The following is a 25,843-nucleotide window of genomic DNA, read 5'->3' as shown; positions in this document are numbered from 1 at the left end:
CCTGAGTTCTCATCACAAGAAATAATTTTTCCCCTATTTCTTTAATTTTGTATCTATATGAGATGGTACCTGTTGTGGTAAACAAAAAAAGAAGCATTTGTATTCAACCCATATCCCTACTAGCTTGTACCTGTTGAAATTTACAGTTCCTTTCATCTTTCTGACTAAGCTGTTCTTTTTCTCTGAATTCTTACCTACCTTTGCTTTCTTTTTTTGGCATAAGTATCACACCAGAAGATGAACACACCGCAGCTCTTCTCTCTCAGCCGGTCAGTGCTCCAGCTCAGTCCCCTCCCTTCCCTTGTCAGTCAGCAGGCATTCAGTGAGGCTCACGGTTGCAGAGGACTCTGGGAGGGAACCGAATCCTTCATTCCGCTGTGCAGTTAGCTAAGCCTTTCGTTCCAGTTCCCAGATGGAAACCCAATCCTACCTAGGACAAGAAGAACGTATTCAGTGTTAATCCTGTGTTAATGAATTTGTTAAATTAGTCTCTGCTGACACAGAGACGAGCGGACTTTGTCATATGTAAGAAATTTTATTATTTATACATAACTTCAAGGGCACTGACAGGGAAGATGCTCTTTCAGCTTAGCCAAGGAGAATCTGTAGGAGCCTGTCCATATTAGCATGGAGGTGTGGCAGGAGCAGGGTCACTGTCAACTCACTTTTTAAAGGTGCAGAAGGATTTTCTCTAGTGTCGTTAAGATCATTCACTGTTAAGATTTGATAAAGAAACTTAAGTAAATACCTTAAGATGACCCTTTTGATGCACTATTTATTTATAGTGGACACTATCCCAGAAGGCTTTCAAAAAGACTCTTTAAGAATAGCTGCAATGTAAGAAAACCTTCTAAAACATATAAAAGGAAGCAAAAGAAGAATGAAAATCATGGATGGGGCTTTTAAAAATGAAGAGTGGAAAGAAGTTTGTCATTGAGTCTGGACAGTAATGACATACGTACATCCTTGCCTATGGTTAGGATTTGGCTATGTTCCTTCTGTGCTAAGTCGCTTCAGTCCTGTCTGACTCTTTGTGACCCTGTGGACTGTAGCCCACCAGGCTGCTCTATCCATCGGATTCTCCAGGCATGAATACTCGAAAGAGTTGCTCTGCCCTCCTCCAGGGGATCTTCCCGACCCAGGGATCAAATCCGTATCTCTTAACGTCTCCTTGTATGATCTAACAAACAGCACTTTCCACAGCTGCTTCCAGGAAGAGTGGGAGTGGACTTTGTGGGACTGTCTCCTCTCCCAAGTGTCAGTGAAGACTAAAGGTGTCACACCCTGTGCCCATCATTACAGAACCATCCTGTGCAGTGGGCCAGGCCCAGTCTGCTCAAATTCACAGAATGGAGTTGTATGCTGGTCTGAAGTGCTCTCAATACATATCTTAGAAAGTCTAGGAAATAGTTGTATGTTCCTCAATTGGCTGTTCTCAAATGTCTTTTTTTACCCCCTCAGGTGAAGTTTGTTAAATATTTGGTAGCACTGATAGGCTTGTTTCAAGAGGAAAACTTTCTTCCAAGTGCATACTAATATGTACACTTCAACAGAATGTGGAAATCGAGGTTCAACTGACTTGTTTTGCGAACTGAGGAATCAGATAAAGATACAATAAGGATACTGGCCTCAAGGGGCCATCCACCCTTCTGGATGAGCTGAAGATGTGCCCTGATACATACTACCTAGTAAATAGGTTTGAATCTGCTTTAATGTCTAGACAAATGGTAGCATAAAACCTCGAAGTTCCACCATCCTCTGCTTCTGTGTTATGGTCATAGTCGATTTAGCATGGCAGATTTTTCAGACAAACATAATAAGATACCCACCTGGGGAAAAGTGCAGCGCACTCCTAAAACTTGGTCGCTTTGTGCCTGTCCTTTGAGCTTTTGACTCCTTGGCTTATCTTTGAAGGTAAACTACTTGCAAGATATATATTGAGAAAATGAGTGAAGTGTTAAGTAGAACTGTTTATAAACCAGTTGAAAATAGAGGGAAAACCTACCAAAAGTGCCATATTCTGTTACATAGTAAGTGATCTATAGATCTTTTATTTTCTGGTGAGAATTAATTAACAAAAGGCAATCCTTACTAGTGGTAACAAAAATGATACCCTAAAGTTTAAAAATAATAACAATAATAAACTACTTTTCTCAAATGTTGAAAGTTGCTTATGCAAAATGGCATCATAATAGCAATAAGAAACAAGGCTCAGATGGTAAAGTGTCTGCCTGCAATGTGGGAGACCTGGGTTCAATCCCTGGGTCGGGAAGATCCCCTGGAGAAGGAAATGGCAACCCACTCCAGTACTCTTGCCTGGAAAATTCCATGGACTGAGGAGCCTAGTAGGCTGCAGTCCATGGGGTCGCAAAGAGTTGGGGTTGCAAAGAGTTAGGGTCACAGAGAGTTGGACACGACTGAGCAACTTCACTTCACTAGCAAAAAGTAGGGTAAAAAATGGGGCTTCCCTGGTGGCTTGGATGGTAAAGAATCCACCTGCAATGCAGGAGACCCATGTTTGATCTCTGGGTCAGGAAGATCCCCTGGAGAAGGGAATGGCAATGTACTCCCAGTATTCTTGCCTGAAGAATCCCATGACAGTGAGCTGGTCAGCTATAATCCATGAGGTCACAAAGAGTCGGACACAATTGAGTGACTGAGCACACACACACGGTAAAAATTACTTTCTTACACCCTACAGAACACATTTTAATCATTCATCAAAAGCCTTTCAACTTGCTTGATTCTCAGAGAATTAGGTGCTAGTTCTGAGAAAACAATATATTTGCAAAGAATTTCCCAGCAGGAGATAGTTACTGAATACAAAGGTTATTGTCAAAGGCTAAAAAATGTTTTAACTTTGTGATGCTCATTGCTGTGACTTTTCCCATTAATTGTCTGCCTAAAGGTCGAATATCCAATGCTTACTGAGAATTAGTTACCCTGTGGTCACTCAGTGATGATAATTGATGGTAATGTAATCAGAAGCAGAATATCAGTTGACTAGAGCCATGTAATAGAAATCAGGAAGTTCAGCCTCTGGCCTTCATTCAGTCAATGATTTTATGATATATGTCATATCTTTGAACATTCTCTATCTCAGCTTCTCCATCTGTTAAACTGAGTTCATAATAACTGTCCTGGTCTGTCTCACAGGAATGTTGCATGGATAAATTAGATAAGTGTAAAAGTGCCTTGGAGGTAAAGCCGCTCTATGAGTAAAGATTAGTGTGATGTAGCTACTGAAAAGTGTGTTGCTGAACCTAGAATAGTTAATCTCCACAGGCTTCATGACTAGATAAAGCTTCATAATGGATTCCTGTCAGGCGAACAAAACCCATCTTATCAGTTCATGGCTGTATAGTATTTAATGGAAAAGAAATCTCTTTACAAACATTTTCTTACCTTGATACAAATGTGCATTAAGAATCGGTCATGTTTGAATTAAATAAAACCTTTCTAAGTAGCTTTAAGTCACCTCTAATATCCAGTTTATAATTTCCGTATTCTTTTTGGAGGGTGAAGATTTGACATGTTTAATAAAGTTGTGAAAAAATAAGTATATGAAACAATGTATGGGGAAGAGAAATTGACTAGAATGGTTTTTTTTCCCCCAGTAATAATTGTTACTGTTTTTAAGACTCTGACATCACCAAATTTAGATTTTAAAAATTTTATTTTATAGAAATCTCAAGCTCTTATTTCTGCCTAACCCATATATGTTTCCCGGGTTACTTCTTTTTCTGTCACAGTTAATATTCTCATTATCAGTTGTTATCATGACACACTCAGTCATTGCAGCTCAGAAGACCTAATTACCAGATCCCTTGAAGACAGAAAACCAGGGCCTTTCTTGAAGGAGTTCCTTAAGTGCTTATTCCTCTCGCCGGTCCTTTTCACTTCAGTGCACAGAGAGTTCTGTGTAAATTGCCAGCACCCATGTGTTAAGTCCTTGAGAAGGAGAATTGAGCAAGTATTTAATTGTTTGGACATTGCAAATAAGAGTTCCTACTCAAGCTAACTAGAAACTTTTATTCCAGAGCCAACTTGATCTCTTTTCTTTTGGCAGGGGACCATTCCTAGTGGCATTGGGGAAATCTTGGCACCCAGAAGAATTTAACTGTGCTCACTGCAAAAACACGATGGCCTACATTGGATTTGTAGAGGAACAGGGAGCCCTGTATTGCGAGCTCTGCTATGAGAAATTCTTTGCTCCTGAATGTGGTCGATGCCAAAGGAAGATCCTTGGAGTGAGTATTGGAAACCTTTTCACTCTGAGTGAGTTTTAAAGCAGAACAATTTTTTGGTATGAAACCCTTCCATCATTTTTACTTTTTATTTTCTTCTTGCTGATCTCCTCTCTGCTTTCATCACTATTTATTTTTGTAAAGCAAAACTAAATAGACCTCTGTAGAAGTATATTGGACTCATGGGGTTAAGTTGTCTTTGGTTTTGTCTTACTGAGTGCTGGGTTGTCTGGTAAAAGTCTAGCCACTGTGGGGAAAAAATAATTTACTGTGGGTGTGCTGCCTCAACAGGACCCTGTTTGCTCAGGAATGAAGAGGTCGCACAGGACCACACACATCTGAGTTCTCAGAACTGACACCTTCACTGTTTTAAATTAAATTCCATTGCTTTTATAAGAGCAACATTTCCCCATTTGTCAGGGTTCAAGCACAGGACACAGGTTTCATGAAATATATAAAACATGAGGCTTATAAGTGATACATTTTTCTTGAATTCATATAATGTTTAAAAATATAACCTCGGGTTTATGAGGGTATACATGTGATAGAAAAATAATCAAACCACACCTTTTTTTTTTTTTTTTTTTTACAAAAAGGTAGTAATTTAGGATTCAGATACATAGTAAATAATGATGAATGAATGAATTTTCTATTCTGGAATACCCAATTTGCAGTTGTGAAGTAAGGGTAAGGGATTTCCTATGGGTGACCAGCAGTTGAAATTTTACTTTAGAAGTAGCCAAGGTGACTGGACTCACACGAAATACCTACATACAACTCATACAAAATTTGGAAATTACATTGCTGAGTTCTAATATTCCCAATATGACAGTGTAATAATGAAGCTCTAATTTATTCCCATTGAGAGAAAAGAGTATGAAACAGTGATAGATTTTATTTTCTTCATTTTGAAAATCACTGTGGATAGTGACTGTAGCCATGAAATTGAAAGATGCTTGCTGCTTGGAAATAAAAGCTATGACAAACATAGGCAGCATATTAAAAAGCAGAAAAAACACTTTGCTGACAAAGGTCCCTATAGCCAAAGCTATGGCAATTATGTACAGATGAGAGAGTTGGACCACAGAGAAGTCTGAGTGCTAAAGAACTGATTGATGCTTTTGAATTGTGGTGCTAGAAAGACTCTTGAGAGTCCCTTGGCCAGCAAGGAGATCAAACCAGTTAAAGGAAATCAACCCTGAATATTCATTGGAAAGACTGATGCTGAAGCTGAAACTCCAATACTTGGCCACCTAACATGAAGAATTGACTCACTGGAAAAGACCCTGATGCTGAGAAAGGGTGAGGGCAGGAGGAGAAGAGGACAGCAGAGGATGAGATGGTTAGATGGCATCACTGACTCAACAGACATGAGTTTGAGCAAACTCCGGGAGATAGTGAAGGATAGGGAAGCCTGGTGTGCTATAGTTTGTGGTGTTGCAAAGAGTCGGACACAACTTAGTGAATGGACAACAGCAACAAATTTTAGAATACATCTTTAAATGAGTCTAAAACTTTCAAGACACTTTAAAATTATAAATATACTATGTGAAATATTTCTGTATTATTAATTTATACAATATGTAGCGAGGAAAACAGGAGGATAATTCAGGCTATACCTTTTTAAATGAAAATAAGTAGACTCCATTAGTACAGTTTTAGTATATAAAAGTGTTCTATGGATTCTAGAATGATTAATAAAACAAAATCAAGTAAGAGTTTTAGCACCAAATGAGGTTCTAAGAAATGAAATCTTCAGCTCGTTGCTTTAAACATACACCAGAACTTTACTAAGGGGACAAGTTTTCTGGATTGTGTTTTAGTTGTTTGATAATCTTATGTTATGGTCTGCCTCTTGAGAAACCTTTATGCAGGTCAGGAAGCAACAGTTAGAACTGGACATGGAATGACAGACGGGTTCCAAATAGGAAAAGGAGTGAGTCAAGACTGTATATTGTCACCCTGCTTATTCAACTTATATGCAGAGTACATCATGAGAAACGCTGGGCTGGAGGAAGCACAAGCTGGAATCAAGATTGCTGGGAGAAATATCAATAACCTCAGATATGCAAATGACACCACCCTTATGGCAGAAAGTGAAGAGGAACCAAAAAGCCTCTTGATGAAAGTGAAAGAAGAGAGTGAAAAAGTTGGCTTAAAGCTCAACATTCAGAAAACGAAGATCATGGCATCTGGTCCCATCACTTCATGGCAAATAGGTGGGGAAACAGTGGAAACAGTGGCTGACTTTATTTTTCTGGGCTCCAAAATCACTGCAGATGGTGATTGCAGCCATGAAATTAAAAGACGCTTACTCCTTGAAAGGAAAGTTATGACCAACCTAGATAGCATATTCAAAAGCAGAGACGTTACTTTGTCAACAAAGATCTGTCTAGTCAAGGCTATAGTTTTTCCAGTAGTCATGTATGGATGTGAGAATTGGACTATAAAGAAAGCTGAGTGCTGAAGAATTGATGCTTTTGAACTGTGGTGTTGGAGAAGATTCTTAAGAGCCCCGTGGACTGCAAGGAGGTGAAACTAGTCAATGTGAAAGGAAATCAGTCCTGAATATTCATTGGAAGGACTGATGCTGAACCTAAAACTCCAATGCTTTGGCCACCTGATGTGAAAAACTGACTCCTTAGAGAAGACCCTGATGCTGGGAAAGATTGAAGGCAGGAGAAAAAGGGGATGACAGGGGATGAGATGGTTGTATGGCATCACTGACTTGATGGACATGAGTATGAGCAAGTTCCAGGAGTTGGTGATGGACAGGGAAGCCTGGCATGCTGAAGTCCATGGGGTTGCAAAGAGTTGGACACAACTGAGGGACTGAACTGAACTGAACCTGTTGAAGATGGGATAGTAATCTGTCTCAGGATATAAAATTGAGTAGATACTAGAAGCCTTGGTTATTATTTGGTTGAATGTTTCACTTGTTGTCCATGCTCACAGTGATCTCTTTGGGTCTAGATAACTGCTGTTTTTTCCCATTGTTCTTCAGTAGTGAACTGGGGCATTTTCTATGGCTAATGACGTCACGGTATCATTTTATTTTGACAGTTTTTTATTAGAAAATGTTTCACTCCACAGCAATTAAAAAATACAAAAATGTAAAGAATAAAATTAAAATGACCTATATATTTATCAGTCCCAGATAGATCTTCTTAATCTGTAGGATGTGTTTTCTTCCAGTTTGCTCCTGATAAGTAATTCATTTATAGAACTGTAACCATACTACTTACAGCTTCCCATTTTTGTGATAATTATTATGGAAAGAGTAAGTTCCTGTATTACTAACTACTCTTCAAAAATGATTTCTGATAGCTCCATCTCTTTCTCTCAATTCAAAGAAATGATTCTTTGCAAAGCAAGATTCTCAAACTTTCTTTTACTAATTAAAATCTGGTCCAAGTCTTTGACATTTGGTATTTATAACCATAGGACTGTTGTTGACTAGAATCCATGCTCTATGGTTCAAATTTTAGACACTCATTTGAATATGTGCTTAGTATAGTCATAGCTGATTTTCAAAATCATAAACGTGTTAAACATGATTGGATTACATTGATTAAGTTGTTGCTTCCAACAGGGGACAATGTATAGGTTTTTTTTAGTTTTTAAATGTTTTGCCCTTCCTTCATGACATTTTCAAGATAATATTGTGAAACCATTACAAGTTAACATTTCCTGACACCCTTTGAGGGAAAGCAGTAGTGTAGCAAACACTTATGAAAGACTTACTTTTATCCACCACATTTATATGTTTAAATAACACTAATCATTCTTTAAATAAGTTTATTGTTGTGTAGTTGTGAAAAACATATATGTTATTATAGTGCATCAGTTTAGATGATCTGTGAGTCTGTCCTTAAATATCTCCAATTCCTTAGATGAAAAGCTTAGGCAAAGACAAAGCATGTATGTCTACTTTGGGGTCAATTTAAAAGGACTGTATTGGTACAGCTGGTAAAATATGTACCATCTTTCTTTACATCCAATTACCTTTCTGCAACAGGAAGTCATCAATGCTTTGAAACAAACTTGGCATGTTTCCTGTTTTGTGTGTGTGGCCTGTGGAAAGCCTATTCGTAATAATGTTTTTCACTTGGAGGATGGTGAGCCCTACTGTGAGACTGGTAAGATCTTTAAGCTCATAGTTTCTTAAGTTGTAAGTGAATATAAAACCCCTATATTGCTATCAATTTGAAAGAAAATGCTAAGCAAAATAGTATAGTTTTACTAAAGGTTTTATGAGCACCTAATGTTACTGTAAATATATAGCCAAAAAGTGTATAAAATTTTTATACACTTTGTCAAAATCAGATATTACCAATTTCATTAAAAAAGTATATGTATAGGCAGTTACTTAGACTATTTTTCTTGAACCTCCTATAAGTTATGGATATAAGTCATATGGGATTGTATAGCTTAAAGCCTTCTTTTACACTCCACTAGTGGATTTTGAGTGATTATAAACATGAGAAATGTTCAACTTTTGAATAGGATATTGATACGCTCTTGAAGGCAACTGCCTTGACAACAAATTGGAATCCTTTGTTATGTTTACTGAATGGCAAGGTCAATCATGGTTTGCTCCCTTGGTGAGAATATTTTTAAGAAAACAAGCTCTAAGTATTAATGCCAATCTACTACATTTGTGCTGTTACCTAAACTCTAAACACTTCCTTTTCCTTCCCAAAAATTGTAAGTAAGCTTTCACAGCACTTATTTATTGTTATTCTCACTTAGATATTACTATAAAACATACATCTTTCAAAAAATAAAATATTTTCCCTTGATTATGCCTCCACTTAGTACCACTGCATTCCCCCATGGGGTTTTATTGTAGTTCTACTTTGCAGTTCAAAGGGTGGTACTGGACGAAGGGAATATTCCACAATACTCCAGTTAAAGAAGCAGTAAGCTTCTAATTTGAGGCTGTTGACCACGACTTGACCCTTTGCCCAATCTAATTAGTAAATTCTAACAGATCTATCCCCAGTGGATATTGAATTGATCCATTTCTCTCACCTCAACTGTCCCCACTAAATCCAGTTCACTCTTCCCCTTTGCCTGGGCATTATAATGGCCAGCTAAAATGATTTATCTTCTTTCCCCCAACCCGCAGATAGCTGTAGTAATATTTTTTTGAATGTGAATCAGATTGTGCTTGATACCTTATGGCTTCCACTAGCGGAAAAACTATATTCCTGCCTGAGGCCGGCTTTGCCAACCCCATCTCCTCCACCTGATTTTTTGGGTTCTAGAGAATGTCACTGGATTCTTAGCCATACCTGGCCCCTGTGTTGTGTCTGAACCTACTGAGATCTCCTGCCTCAAGGCTTTTGTACTTGTCTCTTTTGACTGGAATTTTCTTTCCCAGGTTTTCTGAAATGGTTCTTCCCCCTCTTTTCTTTTCAAGTCTCAGCTGAGGTATTATCTCCTCATGGAGGCCTTTCCTAACCCCTTCTGTAATATAGTGTTAAACACCTCCCCCAATTATTCTCTATTGCATCACCCTTGTCTTTCCTTTATGATCCTTATCATAATCTGAAGTTGTTTGCTATCATTTATTTTTAAAACATAATTGATGACATCCTGATCCCAGTGGGAATATAAGCCCCATGTGGAGAACAACCACATCTATCTTCGACAACATTGTGCCTCTAACCAGCACCTAAACCAGCACCCAACACACAGTAGGACTCTGTGGGTGTGTGCTGAGCAGATGGCACCAAGGAGTATTGAGGATTGCTGAGAAAGGTGACTCAAGTTGCAGATGGCAGCTTACTTTCTCCTGTAGCCCAGATGGGATTAGAAGTTATCAAAGAGTGAACCATGAGTGAAAACACATAGTATGGATGGCAGAGGAACAGGACGGGGAGACCACTTTCTCCTCCACAAATTCATCAAAAGAGCATTTAAAAACGCTGAGTAAATTCCACAAAACAACTTACGAATGCCAGCAGAGGACATCAGGCACCCAGAAAAGCAGCTCATTGTCTTCAAAAAGAGGTACGAAAAAATATAAAAGACAAAAAAAGAGACAAAAGAGGTAGGGAGGGAGCTCCGTCCCAGGAAGAGTCTTAAAAAGAGAGAAGTTTCCAAACACCAGGAAACACACTCACTGCCGAGTCTGTGGAGAGCCTTGGAAGCACAGAGGGCAACATAACAGGCAGCAAAAATAAATAATTAAAACCCACAGATTACAGGCCCAACGGTAACGCCCCCAGTGGAGAAGCAGCGCAGATGCCTGCATCCGCCACTAGTAAGCGGGGGCTGGGCAGGGAGGCGCGGGCTGCATTGCTTTTTAAGGATCAGGCCTGAATGCCCTGAGGGTAACCAGAGCGAACTAACTTGGGCTAGCAAACCAGACTGTCAGATAGCTACCACGGGAAAAGCTCTAACATAAGACACCGCCAGGACCGCGCACAGAACAAAGGACGGGACAGAATTAGCCAGCTGCAGACCATCCCCCTCTGGTGACAGGCAGCCAGAGCTGGAAGCGCTGGAAGGGGGGCAATTGCAGCCCCAGAGAGACATTATCTACCAAACTGCAAGCAGGTTTCTTTGCTAACTAAGACTTCTTGGGGTTCTGGACAGTCATCATCCGCCTGAGAAGGTGTGCCAGTTGTACACCCAGAAAACTGAGCAGCAAGGACGGAAGAGGTGATAAGTCACAGTGACCATGCTCGTCAAACACCTGAGCTACTCGGACCTGGGAAGGGCACAAAATGCAGGCCCAACCGAGTCTGTGCTTCTGAGGACTACCTGAGTGCCTGAGTCTGAGTGGGTTAGACAAGAGAGGTGCATGCAGCCCAGGGCCGGCCTCAGATGGTTCCCAGTGGAGCAACCTAGAGCCTGAGCGGTGTGCACCATGAGCGGGGCAGGCCCAGTGTGGCTGAGACACTGTGAGCACATGCCAGTGTTATTTGTTTGCAGCATCCCTCCCTCCCCACAGCGCGACTGAACAAGTGAGCCTAAAAAAGTGCCCACCACCACCAGACACTGAAGAGACCAGCAAACAGAAGAAGCTAAATAGAGGGAACCACCTTGGAAGTGACAGGTACAATGGATTAAAACCCTGCCGTTAGTACTGGCTACATAGGAAGGGGCCTATAGATCTTGAGAAATATAAGCCGGATCAAGGAACTACCTGAAAATGAACTGACCCCATACTGCCCACAACAACACCAGAGAAAGTCCTAGATATATCTGTACTATTTTTATGATCATTCTTTTTTTAACTTAAAAAATTTTTTAAGTCCTCTATTACTCCTTTAATTTTCATTTTTATAACCTACTATTACTTTTCAAAAAGAAGACCCTATTTTTAAGGCAAACTTCATATATATATATATTTTTAATAATTCTTGGGACTTTGTTTTTTTTCTTCTTCTTCTTTTCTTTAATATTGTACTTTTGAAAATCCAACCTCTACTCTAGATTTTTAATCTTTCTTTTTGGTATTTGTTATCAATTTTGTACCTTCAAAAACCCAATCTTCAGTACCCATTTTTACTTGAGCAAGAATACTGGCTTGACTGCTCTCTCCTCCTTTGGACTCTCCTTTTTCTCCACCAGGTCGCCTCTGTCTCCTCCCTCCCCCTTCTCTTCTCTACCCAACTCTGTGAATCTCTGCATGTTCCAGACAGTGGAGAACACTTAGGGAACTGATTACTGGCTGGATCTGTCTCCTTTTCATTCCCCCTTTTATCCTCCTGGCCACCTCTGTCTCCTTCCTCCCTCTTCTCTTCTCTGTATAACTCCATGAACATCTCTGAGTGGTCCAGACTGTGGAGTGCACATAAAGAAGTGATTACTGACTAGCTTGCTCTCTCCTCTTTTGATTCCACCTCATCTCATTCGGGTCACCTCTAACTCCCTCCTCCCTCTTCTCTTCTCCATGTAACTCTGTGAACCTCTCTGGGTGTCCCTCACTGAAAGATGAAACTTTTCATCTTTATGTTTTATCAACGGTGCTATATAGAAGGAGAAGTCTTGAGACTACTGTAAAACTAAGACTGAAAACCAGAAGCAGGAGGCTTAAGTCCAAATCCTGAGAACATCAGAGAACTCCTGACTCCAGGGAACATTAATTGATAAGAGCTCATCAAACGCCTCCATACCTACACTGAAACCAAGCACCACCCAAGGGCCGACAAGTTCCAGAGCAAGACGTACCACGCAAATTCTCCAGCAACACAGGAACACAGCCCTGAGCTTCAATATACAGGCTGCCTAAAGTTACTCCAAAACCACTGACATCTCATAACTCATTACTGGATGCTTCATTGCACTCCAGAGAGAAGAAATCCAGCTCCACCCACCAGAACACTGACACAAGCTTCCCTAACCAAGAAACCTTGACAAGCCACTGATACAACCTCACCCACAGTGAGGAAACTCCACCATAAAGAGAACTCCACAAACTGCCAGAATACAGAAAGGCCATCCCAAACGCAGCAATATAAACAAGATGGAAAGACAGAGGAATACCCAGCAGGTAAAGGAACAGGATAAATGCCCACCAAACCAAAAAAAAAAAAAAGAGAAAGAGATAGGGAATCTACCTGATAAAGAATTCCAAATAATGATAGTGAAAATGATCCAAAATCTTGAAATAAAAATGGAATCACAGATAAATAGCCTGGAGTCAAGGATTGAGAAGATGCAAGTAAGGTTTAACAAGGAAGAAGAAATAAAAAGAGTCAATAGAAAAGAGTCAATAGAAGAAATAAAAAGGAGTCAATATATAATGAATAATGCAATAAATGAGATAAAAAACACTCTGGAGGCAACAAATAGTAGAATAACAGAGGCAGAAGATAGGATTAGTGAAGTAGAAGATAGAATGGTAGAAATAATTGAATCAGAGAGGAAAAAAGAAAAACAAATTAAAAGAAATGAGGACAATCTCAGAGACCTCCAGGACAATATGAAATGCTCCAACATTCGAATTATAGGAGTCACAGAAGAAGAAGACAAAAAGAAAGACCATGAGAAAATCCTTGAGGAGATAATAGTGGAAAACTTTCCTAAAATGGGGAAGGAAATAATCACCCAAGTCCAAGAAACCCAGAGAGTCCCAAACAGGATAAACCCAAGGCAAAACACTCCAAGACACATATTAATCAAATTAACAAAGATCAAACACAAAGAACAAATATTAAAAGCAGCAAGGGAAAAACAACAAATAACACACAAGGGGATTCCCATAAGGATAACAGCTGATCTTTTAATAGAAACTCTTCAGGCCAGGAAGGAATGGCAAGACATACTTAAAGTGATGAAAGAAAATAACCTACAGCCCAGATTACTGTACCCAGCAAGGATCTCATTCAAATATGAAGGAGAAATCAAAAGCTTTACAGACAAGTAAAAGCTGAGAAAATTCAACACCACCAAACCAGCTCTCCAACAAATGCTAAAGGATATTCTCTGGACAGGAAACACAAAAAAGGGTGTATAAATGAGAACCCAAAACAATAAAGTAAATGGCAACGGAATCATACTTATTAATAATTACCTTAAACGTAAATGGGTTGAATGCCCCAACCAAAAGACAAAGACTGGCTGAATGGATACAAAAGCAAAACCCCTACATATGTTGTCTACAAGAGACCCACCTCAAAACAAGGGACACATACAGACTGAAAGTGAAGGGCTGGAAAAAGATATATCACGCAAATAGAGACCAAAAGAAAGCAGGAGTGGCAATACTCATATCTGATAAAATAGACTTTAAAACAAAGGCTGTGAAAAGAGACAAAGAAGGCCACTACATAATGATCAAAGGATCAATCCAAGAAGAATATATAACAATTATAAATATATATGCACCCAACATAGGAGCACTACAATATGTAAGACAAATGCTAACAAGTATGAAAGGGGAAATTAACAATAACACAATAATAGTGGGAGACTTTAATACCTCACTCACACCTATGGATAGATCAACTAAGCAGAAAATTAACAAAGAAATGCAAACTTTAAATGATACATTAGACCAGTTATACCTAATTGATATCTATAGGACATTTCATCCTAAAACAATGAATTTCACCTTTTCCTCAAGTGCTCACAGAACCTTCTCCAGGATAGATCACATCTTGGGCCATAAATCTAGCCTTGGTAAATTCAAAAAAGTTGAAATCATTCCAAGCATCTTTTCTGACCATAATGCAATAAGATTAGATCTCAATTACAGGAGAAAAACTATTTAAAATTCCAATATATGGAGGCTGAACAACACGCTTCTGAATAACCAACAAATCACAAAAGAAATCAAAATATGCATAGAAATGAATGAAAATGAAAACACAACAACCCAAAACCTGTGGGACACTGTAAAAGCAGTGCTAAGGGGAAAGTTTATAGCAATACAGGCATACCTCAAGAAACAAGAAATAAGTCAAATAAGTAACCTAACTCTACACCTAAAGCAACTAGAAAAAGAAGAAATGGAGAACCCCATGGTTAGTAGAAGGAAAGAAATCTTAAAAATTAGGGCAGACATAAATGCAAAAGAAACAAAAGAGACCATTGCAGAAATCAACAAAGCCAAAAGCTGGTTCTTTGAAAGGATAAATAAAATTGACAAACTATTAGCCAGACTCATCAAGAAACAAAGGGAGAAAAATCAAATCAATAAAATTAGAAATGAAAATGGAGAGATCACAACAGACAACACAGAAATACAAAGGATCATAAGAGACTACTGTCAGCAGTTATATGCCAATAAAATTGACAACGTGGAAGCAATGGACAAATTCTTAGAAAAGTATAACTTTCCAAAACTGAACCAGCAAGAAATAGAAAATCTTAACAGACCCATCAAAAGCACAGAAATTGAAACTGTAATCAGAAATCTTCCAGCAAACAGAAGCCCAGGTTCAGACGGCTTCACAGCCGAATTCTACCAAAAATTTAGAGAAGAGCTAACACCTATCCTACTGAAACTCTTCCAGAAAATTGCAGAGGAGGGTAAACTTCCGAACTCATTCTATGAGGCCACCATCACCCTAATACCAAAACCTGACAAAGATGCCACAAAAAAAGAAAACTATAGGCCAATATCACTGATGAACATAGATGCAAAAATCCTTAACAAAATTCTAGCAATCAGAATCCAACAACACATTAAAAAGATCATACACTGTGATCAAGTGGGCTTTATCCCAGGGATGCAAGGATTCTTCAATATCCGCAAATCAATCAATGTAATTCACCACATTAACAAATTGAAAAATAAAAGCCATATGATTATCTCAATAGATGCAGAGAAAGCCTTTGACAAAATTCAACATCCATTTATGATAAAAACTCTCCAGAAAGCAGGAATAGAAGGAACATACCTCAGCATAATAAAAGCTATATATGACAAACCCACAGCAAACAGTATCCTCAGTGGTGAAAAATTGAACGCATTTCCTCTAAAGTCAGGAACAAGACAAGGATGCCCACTTTGACCACTACTATTCAACATAGTTCTGGAAGTTTGGGCCACAGCAATGAGAGCAGAAAAAGAAATAAAAGGAATCCAAATTGGAAAAGAAGTAAAACTCTCACTGTTTGCAGATGACATGATCCTCTACGTGGAAAACCCTAAAGACTCCACCAGAAAATTACTAGAGCTAATCAATGAATATAGTAAAGTTGCAGGATATGAAATCAACACACAGAAATCCCTTGCATTCCTATACACGAATAATGAGAAAGTAGAAAAAGAAATTAAGGAAACAATTCCATTCACCATTGCAACGAAAAGAATAAAATACTTAGGAATATATCTACCTAAAGAAACAAAAGACCTATATATAGAAAACTATAAAACACTGGTGAAAGAAATCAAAGAGGACACTAATAGATGGAGAAATGTACCATGTTCATGGATCGGAAGAATCAATATAGTGAAAATGAGTATACTACCCAAAGCAATCTACAGATTCAGTGCAATCCCTATCAAGCTACCAGCGGTATTTTTCACAGAGCTAGAACAAATAATTTCACAATTTGTATGGAAATAAAAAAAACCTCGAATAGCCAAAGCAGTCTTGCAAAAGAAGAATGGAACTGGAGGAATCAACCTGCCTGACTTCAGGCTCTACTACAAAGCCACAGTCATCAAGACAGTATGGTACTGGCACAAAGACAGAAATATAGATCAATGGAACAAAATAGAAAGCCCAGAGATAAATCCACACACCTACGGACACCTTATCTTCGACAAAGAAGGCAAGAATATACAACGAATTAAAGACAATCTCTTTAACAAGTCGTGCTGGGAAAACTGGTCAACCACTTGTAAAAGAATGAAACTAGAACACTTTCTAACACCATACACACACAAAAAAAAACCTCAAAATGGATTAAAGATCTAAATGTAAGACCAGAAACTATAAAACTCCTAGAGGAGAACATAGGCAAAACACTCTCCAACATACATCACAGCAGGATCCTCTATGACCCACCTCCCAGAATACTAGAAATAAAAACAAAAATAAACAAATGGGATCTAATTAAAATAAAAACTTCTGCACAACAAAGGAAACGATAAGCAAGGTGAAAAGACAGCCTTCTGAATGGGAGAAAATAATAGCAAATGAAGCAACTGACAAACAACTAATCTCAAAAATATACAAGCAACTCCTGCAGCTCAATTCCAGAAAAATAAATGACCCAATCAAAAAATGGGCCAAAGAACTAAACAGACATTTCTCCAAAGAAGACATACAGATGGCTAACAAACACATGAAAAGATGCTCAACATCACTCATTATCAGAGAAATGCAAATCAAAACCACAATGAGGTACCATTTCACACCAGTCAGAATGGCTGCAATCCAGAAGTCTACAAGCAATAAAGGCTGGTGAGGGTGTAGAGAAAAGGGAACCCTCTTACACTGTTGGTGGGAATGCAAACTAGTACAGCCACGATGGAGAACAGTGTGGAGATTCCTTAAAAAACTGGAAATAGAACTGCCTTATGACCCAGCAATCCCACTTCTGGGCATACACACCAAGGAAACCAGAATTGAAAGAGACACGTGTACCCCAATGTTCATTGCAGCACTATTTACAATAGCCAGGATATGGAAGCAACCTAGATGTCCATCAGCAAATGAATGGATAAGAAAGCTGTGGTACATATACACAATGGAGTATTACTCAGCCATTAAAAAGAATACATTTGAATCAGTTCTAATGAGGTGGATGAAACTGGACCTGATTATACACAGTAAAGTAAGCCAGAAAGAAAAACACCAATACAGTATACTAACACATATATATTGAATTTATAAAGATGGTAACAATAACCCTGTATGCGAGATAGCAAAAGAGACACAGATGTATAGAACAGTCTTTTGGACTCTGTGGGAGAGGGAAAGGGTGGGATGATTTGGGAGAATGGCATTGAAACATGTATAATATCATATAAGAAACAAATCACCAGTCTAGGTTCGATGCAGGATACAGGATGCTTGGGGCTGGTGCACTGGGATGACCCAGAGAGATGGTATGGGAAGGGAGGTGGGAGGCGGATTTAGGATTGGGAACACGTGTACACCCATGGCAGATTCATGTTGATGTATGGCAAAACCAATACAGTATTGTAAAGTAAAATAAAGTAGAATAAAAAAAATTCTTTTGCAAAGAGAAAAAAAAAAGAAAACACATAATAAGGGTAGCTGCATAAAAGAAAATTGCCAATAAGTTCTAATTTAGTAATGATAAACATCTTGTCAAAACTGCTTTCTCCAGAAGGAAGACATTAATACTTTATAACTGTGTCAAGTAAGAGGTGTTCTCTGGATAAGGAATTTTAGCATGAAGTTGTAAAATGGGAAGGAAAATATAGCAGAAGAAAAAAATGGCTAATATTGTTGTGATACAATCCAGCTAGGAACTCAGTCACAGCATTTATTCATGAAGGTTTCCTGTGACGTTTTTTTCTTCCTTACCAAGTAGATTTGCTGTGAAATTTTGCGGGAAAGAAGGTTTTTTCATACGTTTTTCATGATTTATGTTCATTAGTCTTATTGTTTCTAGTTATTGGACCTTCTCATTTATTATATTGAAACAATATGCTTATTGATAACTTATCAGAGAACAGTGATCTTCATATACATTTGGGTCTTTAATAAGTTGGACAGAACTGAGAAGTAACATATGGAAAATATAATAAAGAATGTTAAGTTGTATATATAATGTTTTCTAAGGGTAAACTGAAATAAATTACACATAATGCTCAGGTCAGGTGTTATGCCATTTGAACATTTTTCTATATATCTTTATCATCTCATTTAATTCTCATTTTGTTGCTGCTCTCTGAAAGCTCTCATTCTACATCTTTGTCATGTTTCAATTACGTTTGCCCCACCCCTGCCCCAATACAGATTATTATGCCCTCTTTGGTACTATATGCCGTGGATGTGAATTTCCCATAGAAGCTGGCGACATGTTCCTGGAAGCTCTGGGGTATACCTGGCACGACACTTGTTTTGTATGCTCAGTAAGTAAATTCCTGTTTCCCATTCAGAGGAGCACAGTATGGCCAGTTCTAGCCTGAACACTAAATGGATATAACGGTTTTTCTGTCTATTGGTCTCTCAAACCTAGAAATGTTTTACAGTGGTTTTGAAAGTCAAGTTCATTAAAATTTTTGGTACTTTTCAAAATTGTTTGGCACAAAAAAAGGTGCTTAAGCCTTTAGAAAAATATTGTTAATACATTTTTGTTTATAAGGAGAAGATTTGAATTTCTTAAAAACAGTAAGATTATTTTGCATTTTTTAAACTATGTTTTATTGGAGTGTCTTTAGTAATTTATGAAAACAGGTAGTTCTTAAAATAAAAGTAAACTTTCATAAATATCTGTTAGTGACTCAATAACTGGAAGTAAACTATATGTTGACCCATTTCCTTCCTTAGCAATAGTCTATGAATATTCTTTTCTTTTTGAGACTAAAATAAACTTGTAGTAATATATTTACCTGTCTCATTTCATATTATAGTATTTTTGGTTTTATTTTTATTGATAAATATTGATTCAGCATTAACTTTAACCTAAGACATATATTTTTTTAATTTAGAAGTAAATATTTAATAAAGGTACTCTATTCAGATGGTTGATTTTTTTAAAATTATATTTAATATTTTTAATAGTTTTTAATAACATTGTATGAAGGGGGAAATGACTAGTTAATTGAAGTCACATAATTTCCCTAAACGTTAGTATTGAACCCTGTCTTGTTTACTTCATCCGTCTCTTCAGTTCAGTTCAGATCCATCTCTTAGACGTCATAAAATCTGTAAAAAGCAGTGATTTTAGCAGATTTGCCTCCCCTGTTCTCTGGCAGATCTGCTCAGGAGCATTGTTGTTGTTTTTAGTCGCTCAGGCATGTCTGACTCTTTGCAACCTCATGGACTGTAACTTGCCAGACTCCTTTGTCCGTGGGATTTTCCAGGCAAAAGTACTGGAGTGGGTTGCCATTTCCTTCTCCAGGGGATATTTCGGATTCAGGGATCAAATCCGCGTCTCCTGCATTAGCAGGCGGATTCTTTACCACCGAGCCACCTGGGAAGCCCACTCAGGAGCATTAAAGTTAGCAAAGACAGTGGGAAAGATAAGAAGACATAAATGTGAATAGCTAACTGATAGTATAACATCCAGCAGCCAGATGTGGACTACAGTTTTCTTAATAAGAAACAAACAAGAAAAGAGACAAAGAAATGAATTTAAAAGAACTCTCAGGTATTCTCTGGTGGTTCAGACAGTAAAGAATCCACCTGCAATGCAGGAGACCTGGGTTCAATCTCTGGGTTGGGAAAATGCCCTGGAGAAGGAAATGGAAACCCACCCCAGTATTCTTGCTTGGAGAATCCCCATGGACAAGGAGCCTGGCAGTCTACAGTCCATGGGTTTGCAAAGAATCAGACATGATTGAAGTGACAAAGCATAGCACACTCGGGTTTTCTGTGCTTGTATACTTAGGGGCCTAGATATGTGTGTGGCAAAGCACCTGTGTTGGATTTTTTTGGTTTGTTTTTCTTAATGCCTTGGGTCTCTACAACAGGAGGCAGGTTTAAAACATTGATTAGAATTTGAGAATAGAAATTATGTTTAATGTGACCACTTTATGTGTTAATTTTTTCACTGTGGCCAAATATGCATTCCCAATTAAGAAAAATAATGATCAATAAGTTTAAATAAACTAAAATGCATTCCAGAGAAAAGTCATTCTTCATGCATTTGAAAGATGACATGGAATGTTATAGTAATCGTGAAATGTTAGGAGGTCTGACACAACCAACTAAAGTGTTTTGTCGTACTGTCCAATGGGTGAAGAATCATTTTCCCCTTTTTAGGCAGAGTTGATAAGATAATGACATTCTCTCAAATAATGCTTCTTTTTCAGGTATGTTGTGAAAGTTTGGAAGGTCAGACCTTTTTCTCTAAGAAGGACAAGCCACTTTGCAAGAAACATGCTCATTCTGTGAATTTTTAGAAGTCAACTGTCCACGGGAAGAGAAGAAATTTGAAGAGAAAGAGGAAAATTTAAATTACCAATTAATTTTTAGATTTAATATTTATATGAAGTTTTGAAAAATAATAGTGGCCCTCGGGATAAATTCCAAGCTTTGAAAACCAAGTCTATGAGGAAATATTTGGCTTCATAAAGTAAAGAAACAGTTTGGTGTTTATTATTACTTTTTTCCCTGTATTTTCTGCCCATAAAGTAACTTTTATAAAAATCAATTTCCTGGTTGACTATTAAATTCATCTTAGAATAAATTAGTGAAGAATTAAATTTTAGAATAAAAACCTTCAACTTCTATGCTGAAATAACTAAACTTTCCATGTTAGGTAGTTTTGAGTAAATCTATAAAAAGACAATGAAATGCCTTACACTTAAATGAAACATTGTGTTTTTCTTAAAAAAAAAAAAAAGCATTTATCTTTAAAACAGTAAATAGGAGTTTAAACAGAGAATTTTATCAATAGTAGGTGCAGGTTTTTTTAAACTGTATTTTTTGTTGTTGTTGTCTTTATAGTTGATCATTCCAATAGGAAAGGCCAATGAGATTTTGATCAAAAGATGTCTTGTCAATAGGAGATGTTATATTTTTGTCTGATTTCCCTCCACCCCAAAAAAGCTACCACATAGCTTATAAATTTCAATTTTTTGCCTATTATTAGAATATGACCATTTTCTATTAATTGTGTATGTTTCACCACCTATGTCAGTCAAACTATTTTTTTTCCCTTCCCTTAAGCTGAGGTAAAGAGCTTGTTGAATAACTTTGGACTCTGAAAGTTGTCTCTCTCTTTAAAGAGAATAAATAGAAAAGAATGTGGTTGGGAGTGATGGTAAATCAAAAGATTGGATCAGAAATTTTTTAAAATTCCCCCTTTTTAGACAGTGAGTCAGTTTGATCAGTTCGTGTTATACTGTTGACTGATGAAGGTTTGAAAGTTCTCTTTGCAGAATAATTTTTTTTTGTTCAGTTCTACATTAGAAAAATAAAATATTGGTTTGGGGATATGATAGAAATTTAGATTTTTTTTTTTCTTTTAGTAGTTCTTTTTCAGTAATAAATGAACCACTTCTAAAAGTAATCATGAAGTTTGGAAAGCTTTTGTTCACAGAGGTTTGATAGTATAGAGAGGAACATGATTAATTACTCAGACCAGCTTGTTCTTTGTTTTCTTCATTTTAGGGAAAAAAATTATGTAGATACCATGTAAAGATGGAAATAATTGTGGTAAGAGCGTGAATCCTGTTGATATTTGCCCAGTGAGAAGAGATTATGGCATTTGATAGTTTTTTTGTTTGTTTCCAGAATGGACAAAAGCCCATGATCACACTAAGTTATCACTTGGATTTGTTTGGGGAAGGGTGCTTTTATAGTTGAGACTGAGCCCCACCCCCTGCCCGACTCATCCATCACTTGAGACTTCATGTTCATTGTGTGCATGTTTGTTAGAGAGCAGGGTATTAGGCTACAGTATTTGTTTAATCTCCCTAATAACTGTTCAAGGTATCTGTCCTGAAAGCTGCTAATTCATGGTCTAGCAGATTTACATTATATGCAGATAGTAATTAAGTGGGAATAAAAAGAATAAACTGGGAATAAAAAGAATGAGAAGTGTGGCGTAAAGTAGCAAACTGAATGCTTCACCAGTGGCAACCCAGAACTGTCCCCTTGCCCTGCATCTTGTAGGGACGCAGGGAGTTTTTTCTGTTGTGTTTTGAAAGCTGGAACTGAATCGTGCCATATTTCCCATTGCTGCTGAAACCACCCATGGAAGACACGCTGCATTGTCACGAATCTTAGTGTCAGTCCTTTGCTTTACATGACATAAAATACGTTGGTGGTTTTGTTTTAGTGTGATAGAGATATTTTTGTTGTTTTTTGGTTTTGCTTTTACATGGTAAAGAGTCTGCCTGCAGTGCGGGAGACTCGCATCCCTAGACTCGGATCCCTAGGTCCGGAAGATCGCCTGGAGAAGGAAATGGCAACTCCTGTATTCTTCCCTGGAAAACCCCATGGACATAGGGGGCTACAGCCCATGGGGTCACTAAGAGTCAGACACGACTGAGTGAGTTCACTTTACAGATTATATGCCAAGAGAGTATTTGATAAGTCAGTGGCATTGGAATGGCATTTGGGTATTTTGTTCAAAGAATTTTATTTGATCTGGATTTCTTATAAAGTTATATTAAGGATTTTGCTTTTATTACACTTTTCTTTCTGCATGTTATTCATGGAGCATAATGTTGCATTTCTCTAAATTTTATCCCTAAAAGGATAATGTCACTTCCTAACGTCATTTGTCTTTGGCCTTTGGCTTTGTCTTTTGTCCTTTGCTTCTATGGCAAAGCCTTCTTTTGTCTATTCTTAAAACAGTTAATCCTTTGAGATAAATACTGACTATAACCCAGAAGAATCTCTGTATTTTATAGTGGGGAATGCCATATTTAATACACTAGCATTAATCTTTTAATAACTGGCAGAGCACTTTATTCTTCTAGTGAGCTCCCAGAATATTTATTTTTCTGATTATAAATATTCCATGTCAGTAGCATTTTTGAATTGTTACCTCCTTATTGTAGAGCATTACTTTTAGTCTCTCTCGATGTATATTTTGGAATGTTGTGCTTAGAATAATACAGATTAAAATCACAGTATATGATTCTAAAACATCCCCTACTTGGTTTCCCAGTTTCTAAATGCACAGCATGTCTATAAGGACAAAATGTTGCTCACTGAAGTAGCTGTCTAAAAATAATGCCCCCTACATGTGCTTGTAGCATTCGTATTTCCTATTGATTCAAGTTACAGTTAGCAACTAAAATTAAAACCTGATCATTGGTCATTGTGCAAAAGACAAGTAGAAATTAGAGTTTAAATCTTTAAAACAGCGTTATGTTTAAAAATAATTATAACAAAAGCGGTATTCATGGTACCATTTTCAAGGACTACTACTATAGAAAATACTCATCCCTGTTCAAGTGTGAATCTAGAGTTATGTTAACATTTTGGTAATATTTTGGGTTTAGTTATTGCTATTGAAAGGAGTGGCTTTTCAGACTTAAGGGAAGGGAAAACACAATCATTTCACACAGTTTGATGTGTCTTCAGTTTGTCCTCCTTCAACCCCCAGATGTTTTACGGTTGTGGGTTTGGATTCTCAATATATCATTTACTGGATGTATTAGTCTCTATCTTCTGTTTCTCTGCATTTTTCAGTTTGTATATGTCTGTGCTATTTTGCTTTTGGATACATTTTCTAGTTAAAAACCACATGAGAAATATAATCAGTATATAAACCTTAATGTGCACATAATAAATAAATGGCTGCAGTGATACAAACAAGTTCTCTTGGTTTTTCTTTTGGGGGGACAAGAGGTTTCTATTAAGTCATCAAGGGAAAAAATAATGTTCAGAGGATAGGCTGATTCTCAGGAGCATTCCTCCTTTATGGTATTTGCCTATCAGAATGTCCCAGAAACATAATATATTTGAAAATATTGTCACAATTATTTTATTTTAATCCATATTTATGCTTTGCATGTAGCATGTACACAATAAATGGTATGAATAGATAAGTAAGCTCTATTGTCTTTCTTTTAAAAAAATACTTGTTGTTGGGACTTCCTTGGTGGTCCAGTGGTTAAGAATTCGCCTTGCAATGCAGGAGACATGGGTTTACTCCCTGGTTGGGGAACTAAAATCCCACAAGCTGCCGAGCAGCTAAGCCTGCAAACAGCAGCTGAGCCCGCACACTTTGGAGTCCATGTGCCACAACAGGAGAGCCCACATGCTGCAACCGCCAGAGCCGGTGTGACACAGGTAGGTCCACGTGCCACAACTGCTGAAGCCCACACACTCCGTAGTCCGCGTGCCACGACTGCAGAGTCCATGCCCCGCAACAAAAGATTGCACATGATGCAGCATAGATCCCACATGCTGCAGTTAAGACCCGACACAGCCAAATAATTTTTAAAAGTTTTAAATTTATTGTTGAAATCATTTATTGGAATACCCTGTCATATCAAACATTATATTGTGTCATATTCAAACAACATCAGTCATGTGCATTTTCATGCCTTTCATTGACCAGGGTACATGACTTCATTCTTAACTCATCCTGATCTCATTAACTAACTTTTCTGTAACTAGGTAGGCTTACCTATTCCTTGTTTGTTTATTGCTTTAAGATTTTTTTCCAACTGTATAAAGTTGAGAGGAATGTTTCTGTTGCAGGCTGTCTATTGGAAATAAAAGACAAATTCAAGTCTATTTGCTCACAGTATATTAAACTGCAGAAGCCGAACTTATAAGGGCATCAAGTCTGCATGTGACATTTTAATAGCTGCTGTTTGGTTTCTATCAATCACGTCATTGCACATTAAAATACACCGACAAAATAAGAGATCTGTCATTCCTTCGTTAAGAAACAGTAATCCAGTACAAGATTTATAGGCTTAAGACTCAACAGTGTGTGTTCACAATAAATCCCCAGTCAGTGCTCAAATCAGAACAAACCTCCCTGTCGTTCAGTGTTTTCTGCTCAAAATGTCCCCCATATAAGATTATCAAAGCTTTTCTTACAGAACTACATATAAAATCTTTTTTTGCCAGAAAAGCTTAATTTAGGTTGGCGGTTTCCCTTTTTGAGTCCTCTCAGACAAGATCTTGGTTATATCAGAAACACATAGGACCTGATGTATTATTAGTGGGCCTGGTGTTAATTAGGGAGAATTACCAGAAATAGTTTGCTTCATGGGAATTTATTACAGAATCACACTTGACTGATGGCAGAATAGGAGTTGCTGAGAGAGAGCAGCTCCCACTCATAACCACTAATTAATAAGGTGCCAAAATTCTGCAGAGGAGGTTTCATCCCCGGTGTGGGAGCCTCAGAGGGAAAATGGTTCCTTTGCAGCATTTAAAATTTTAAAGAGGAAAGGGACTAGGACACATGGCTACCCCACAGAAATCCCAAGACTGATAGAGGTTTGTGTTGTATTTATGAATGAGAGCATTTAACTCAGGAAGCACCAAATCCAAAAGTCTGTG

The 25,843-nt window shown here is 37.7% G+C and overlaps 1 protein-coding gene across 9 annotated transcripts in view; it reads left to right on the top strand.

Moving 5' to 3' along the window:
- The window catches only part of PDLIM5 (PDZ and LIM domain 5), a 239,224-nt gene extending 214,855 nt beyond the window's left edge, over window positions 1-24,369 (top strand). For 8 of the 9 annotated variants that reach the window (XM_069593676.1, XM_069593675.1, XM_069593673.1 and 5 more), the window contains 4 exons: window positions 4,070-4,250; window positions 8,266-8,386; window positions 18,653-18,768; window positions 20,674-24,369. In XM_069593676.1, coding sequence (XP_069449777.1) covers window positions 4,070-4,250; window positions 8,266-8,386; window positions 18,653-18,768; window positions 20,674-20,763 — 508 coding nt within the window. In that variant the 3' untranslated portion in view covers window positions 20,764-24,369. The remainder of the gene's footprint in view (window positions 1-4,069; window positions 4,251-8,265; window positions 8,387-18,652; window positions 18,769-20,673) is intronic. The other variant, XM_069593681.1, reaches the window with a different exon arrangement.
- The last annotated feature ends 1,474 nt before the right edge of the window (window positions 24,370-25,843 follow it).

The sequence above is a fragment of the Ovis canadensis genome, chromosome 6, assembly GCF_042477335.2.
Source record: "Ovis canadensis isolate MfBH-ARS-UI-01 breed Bighorn chromosome 6, ARS-UI_OviCan_v2, whole genome shotgun sequence".
Taxonomy (NCBI): Eukaryota; Metazoa; Chordata; class Mammalia; order Artiodactyla; family Bovidae; genus Ovis; species Ovis canadensis.
Note: the sequence above shows the minus strand (reverse complement) of the source record. Positions and strands in the feature narration are given on the sequence as shown.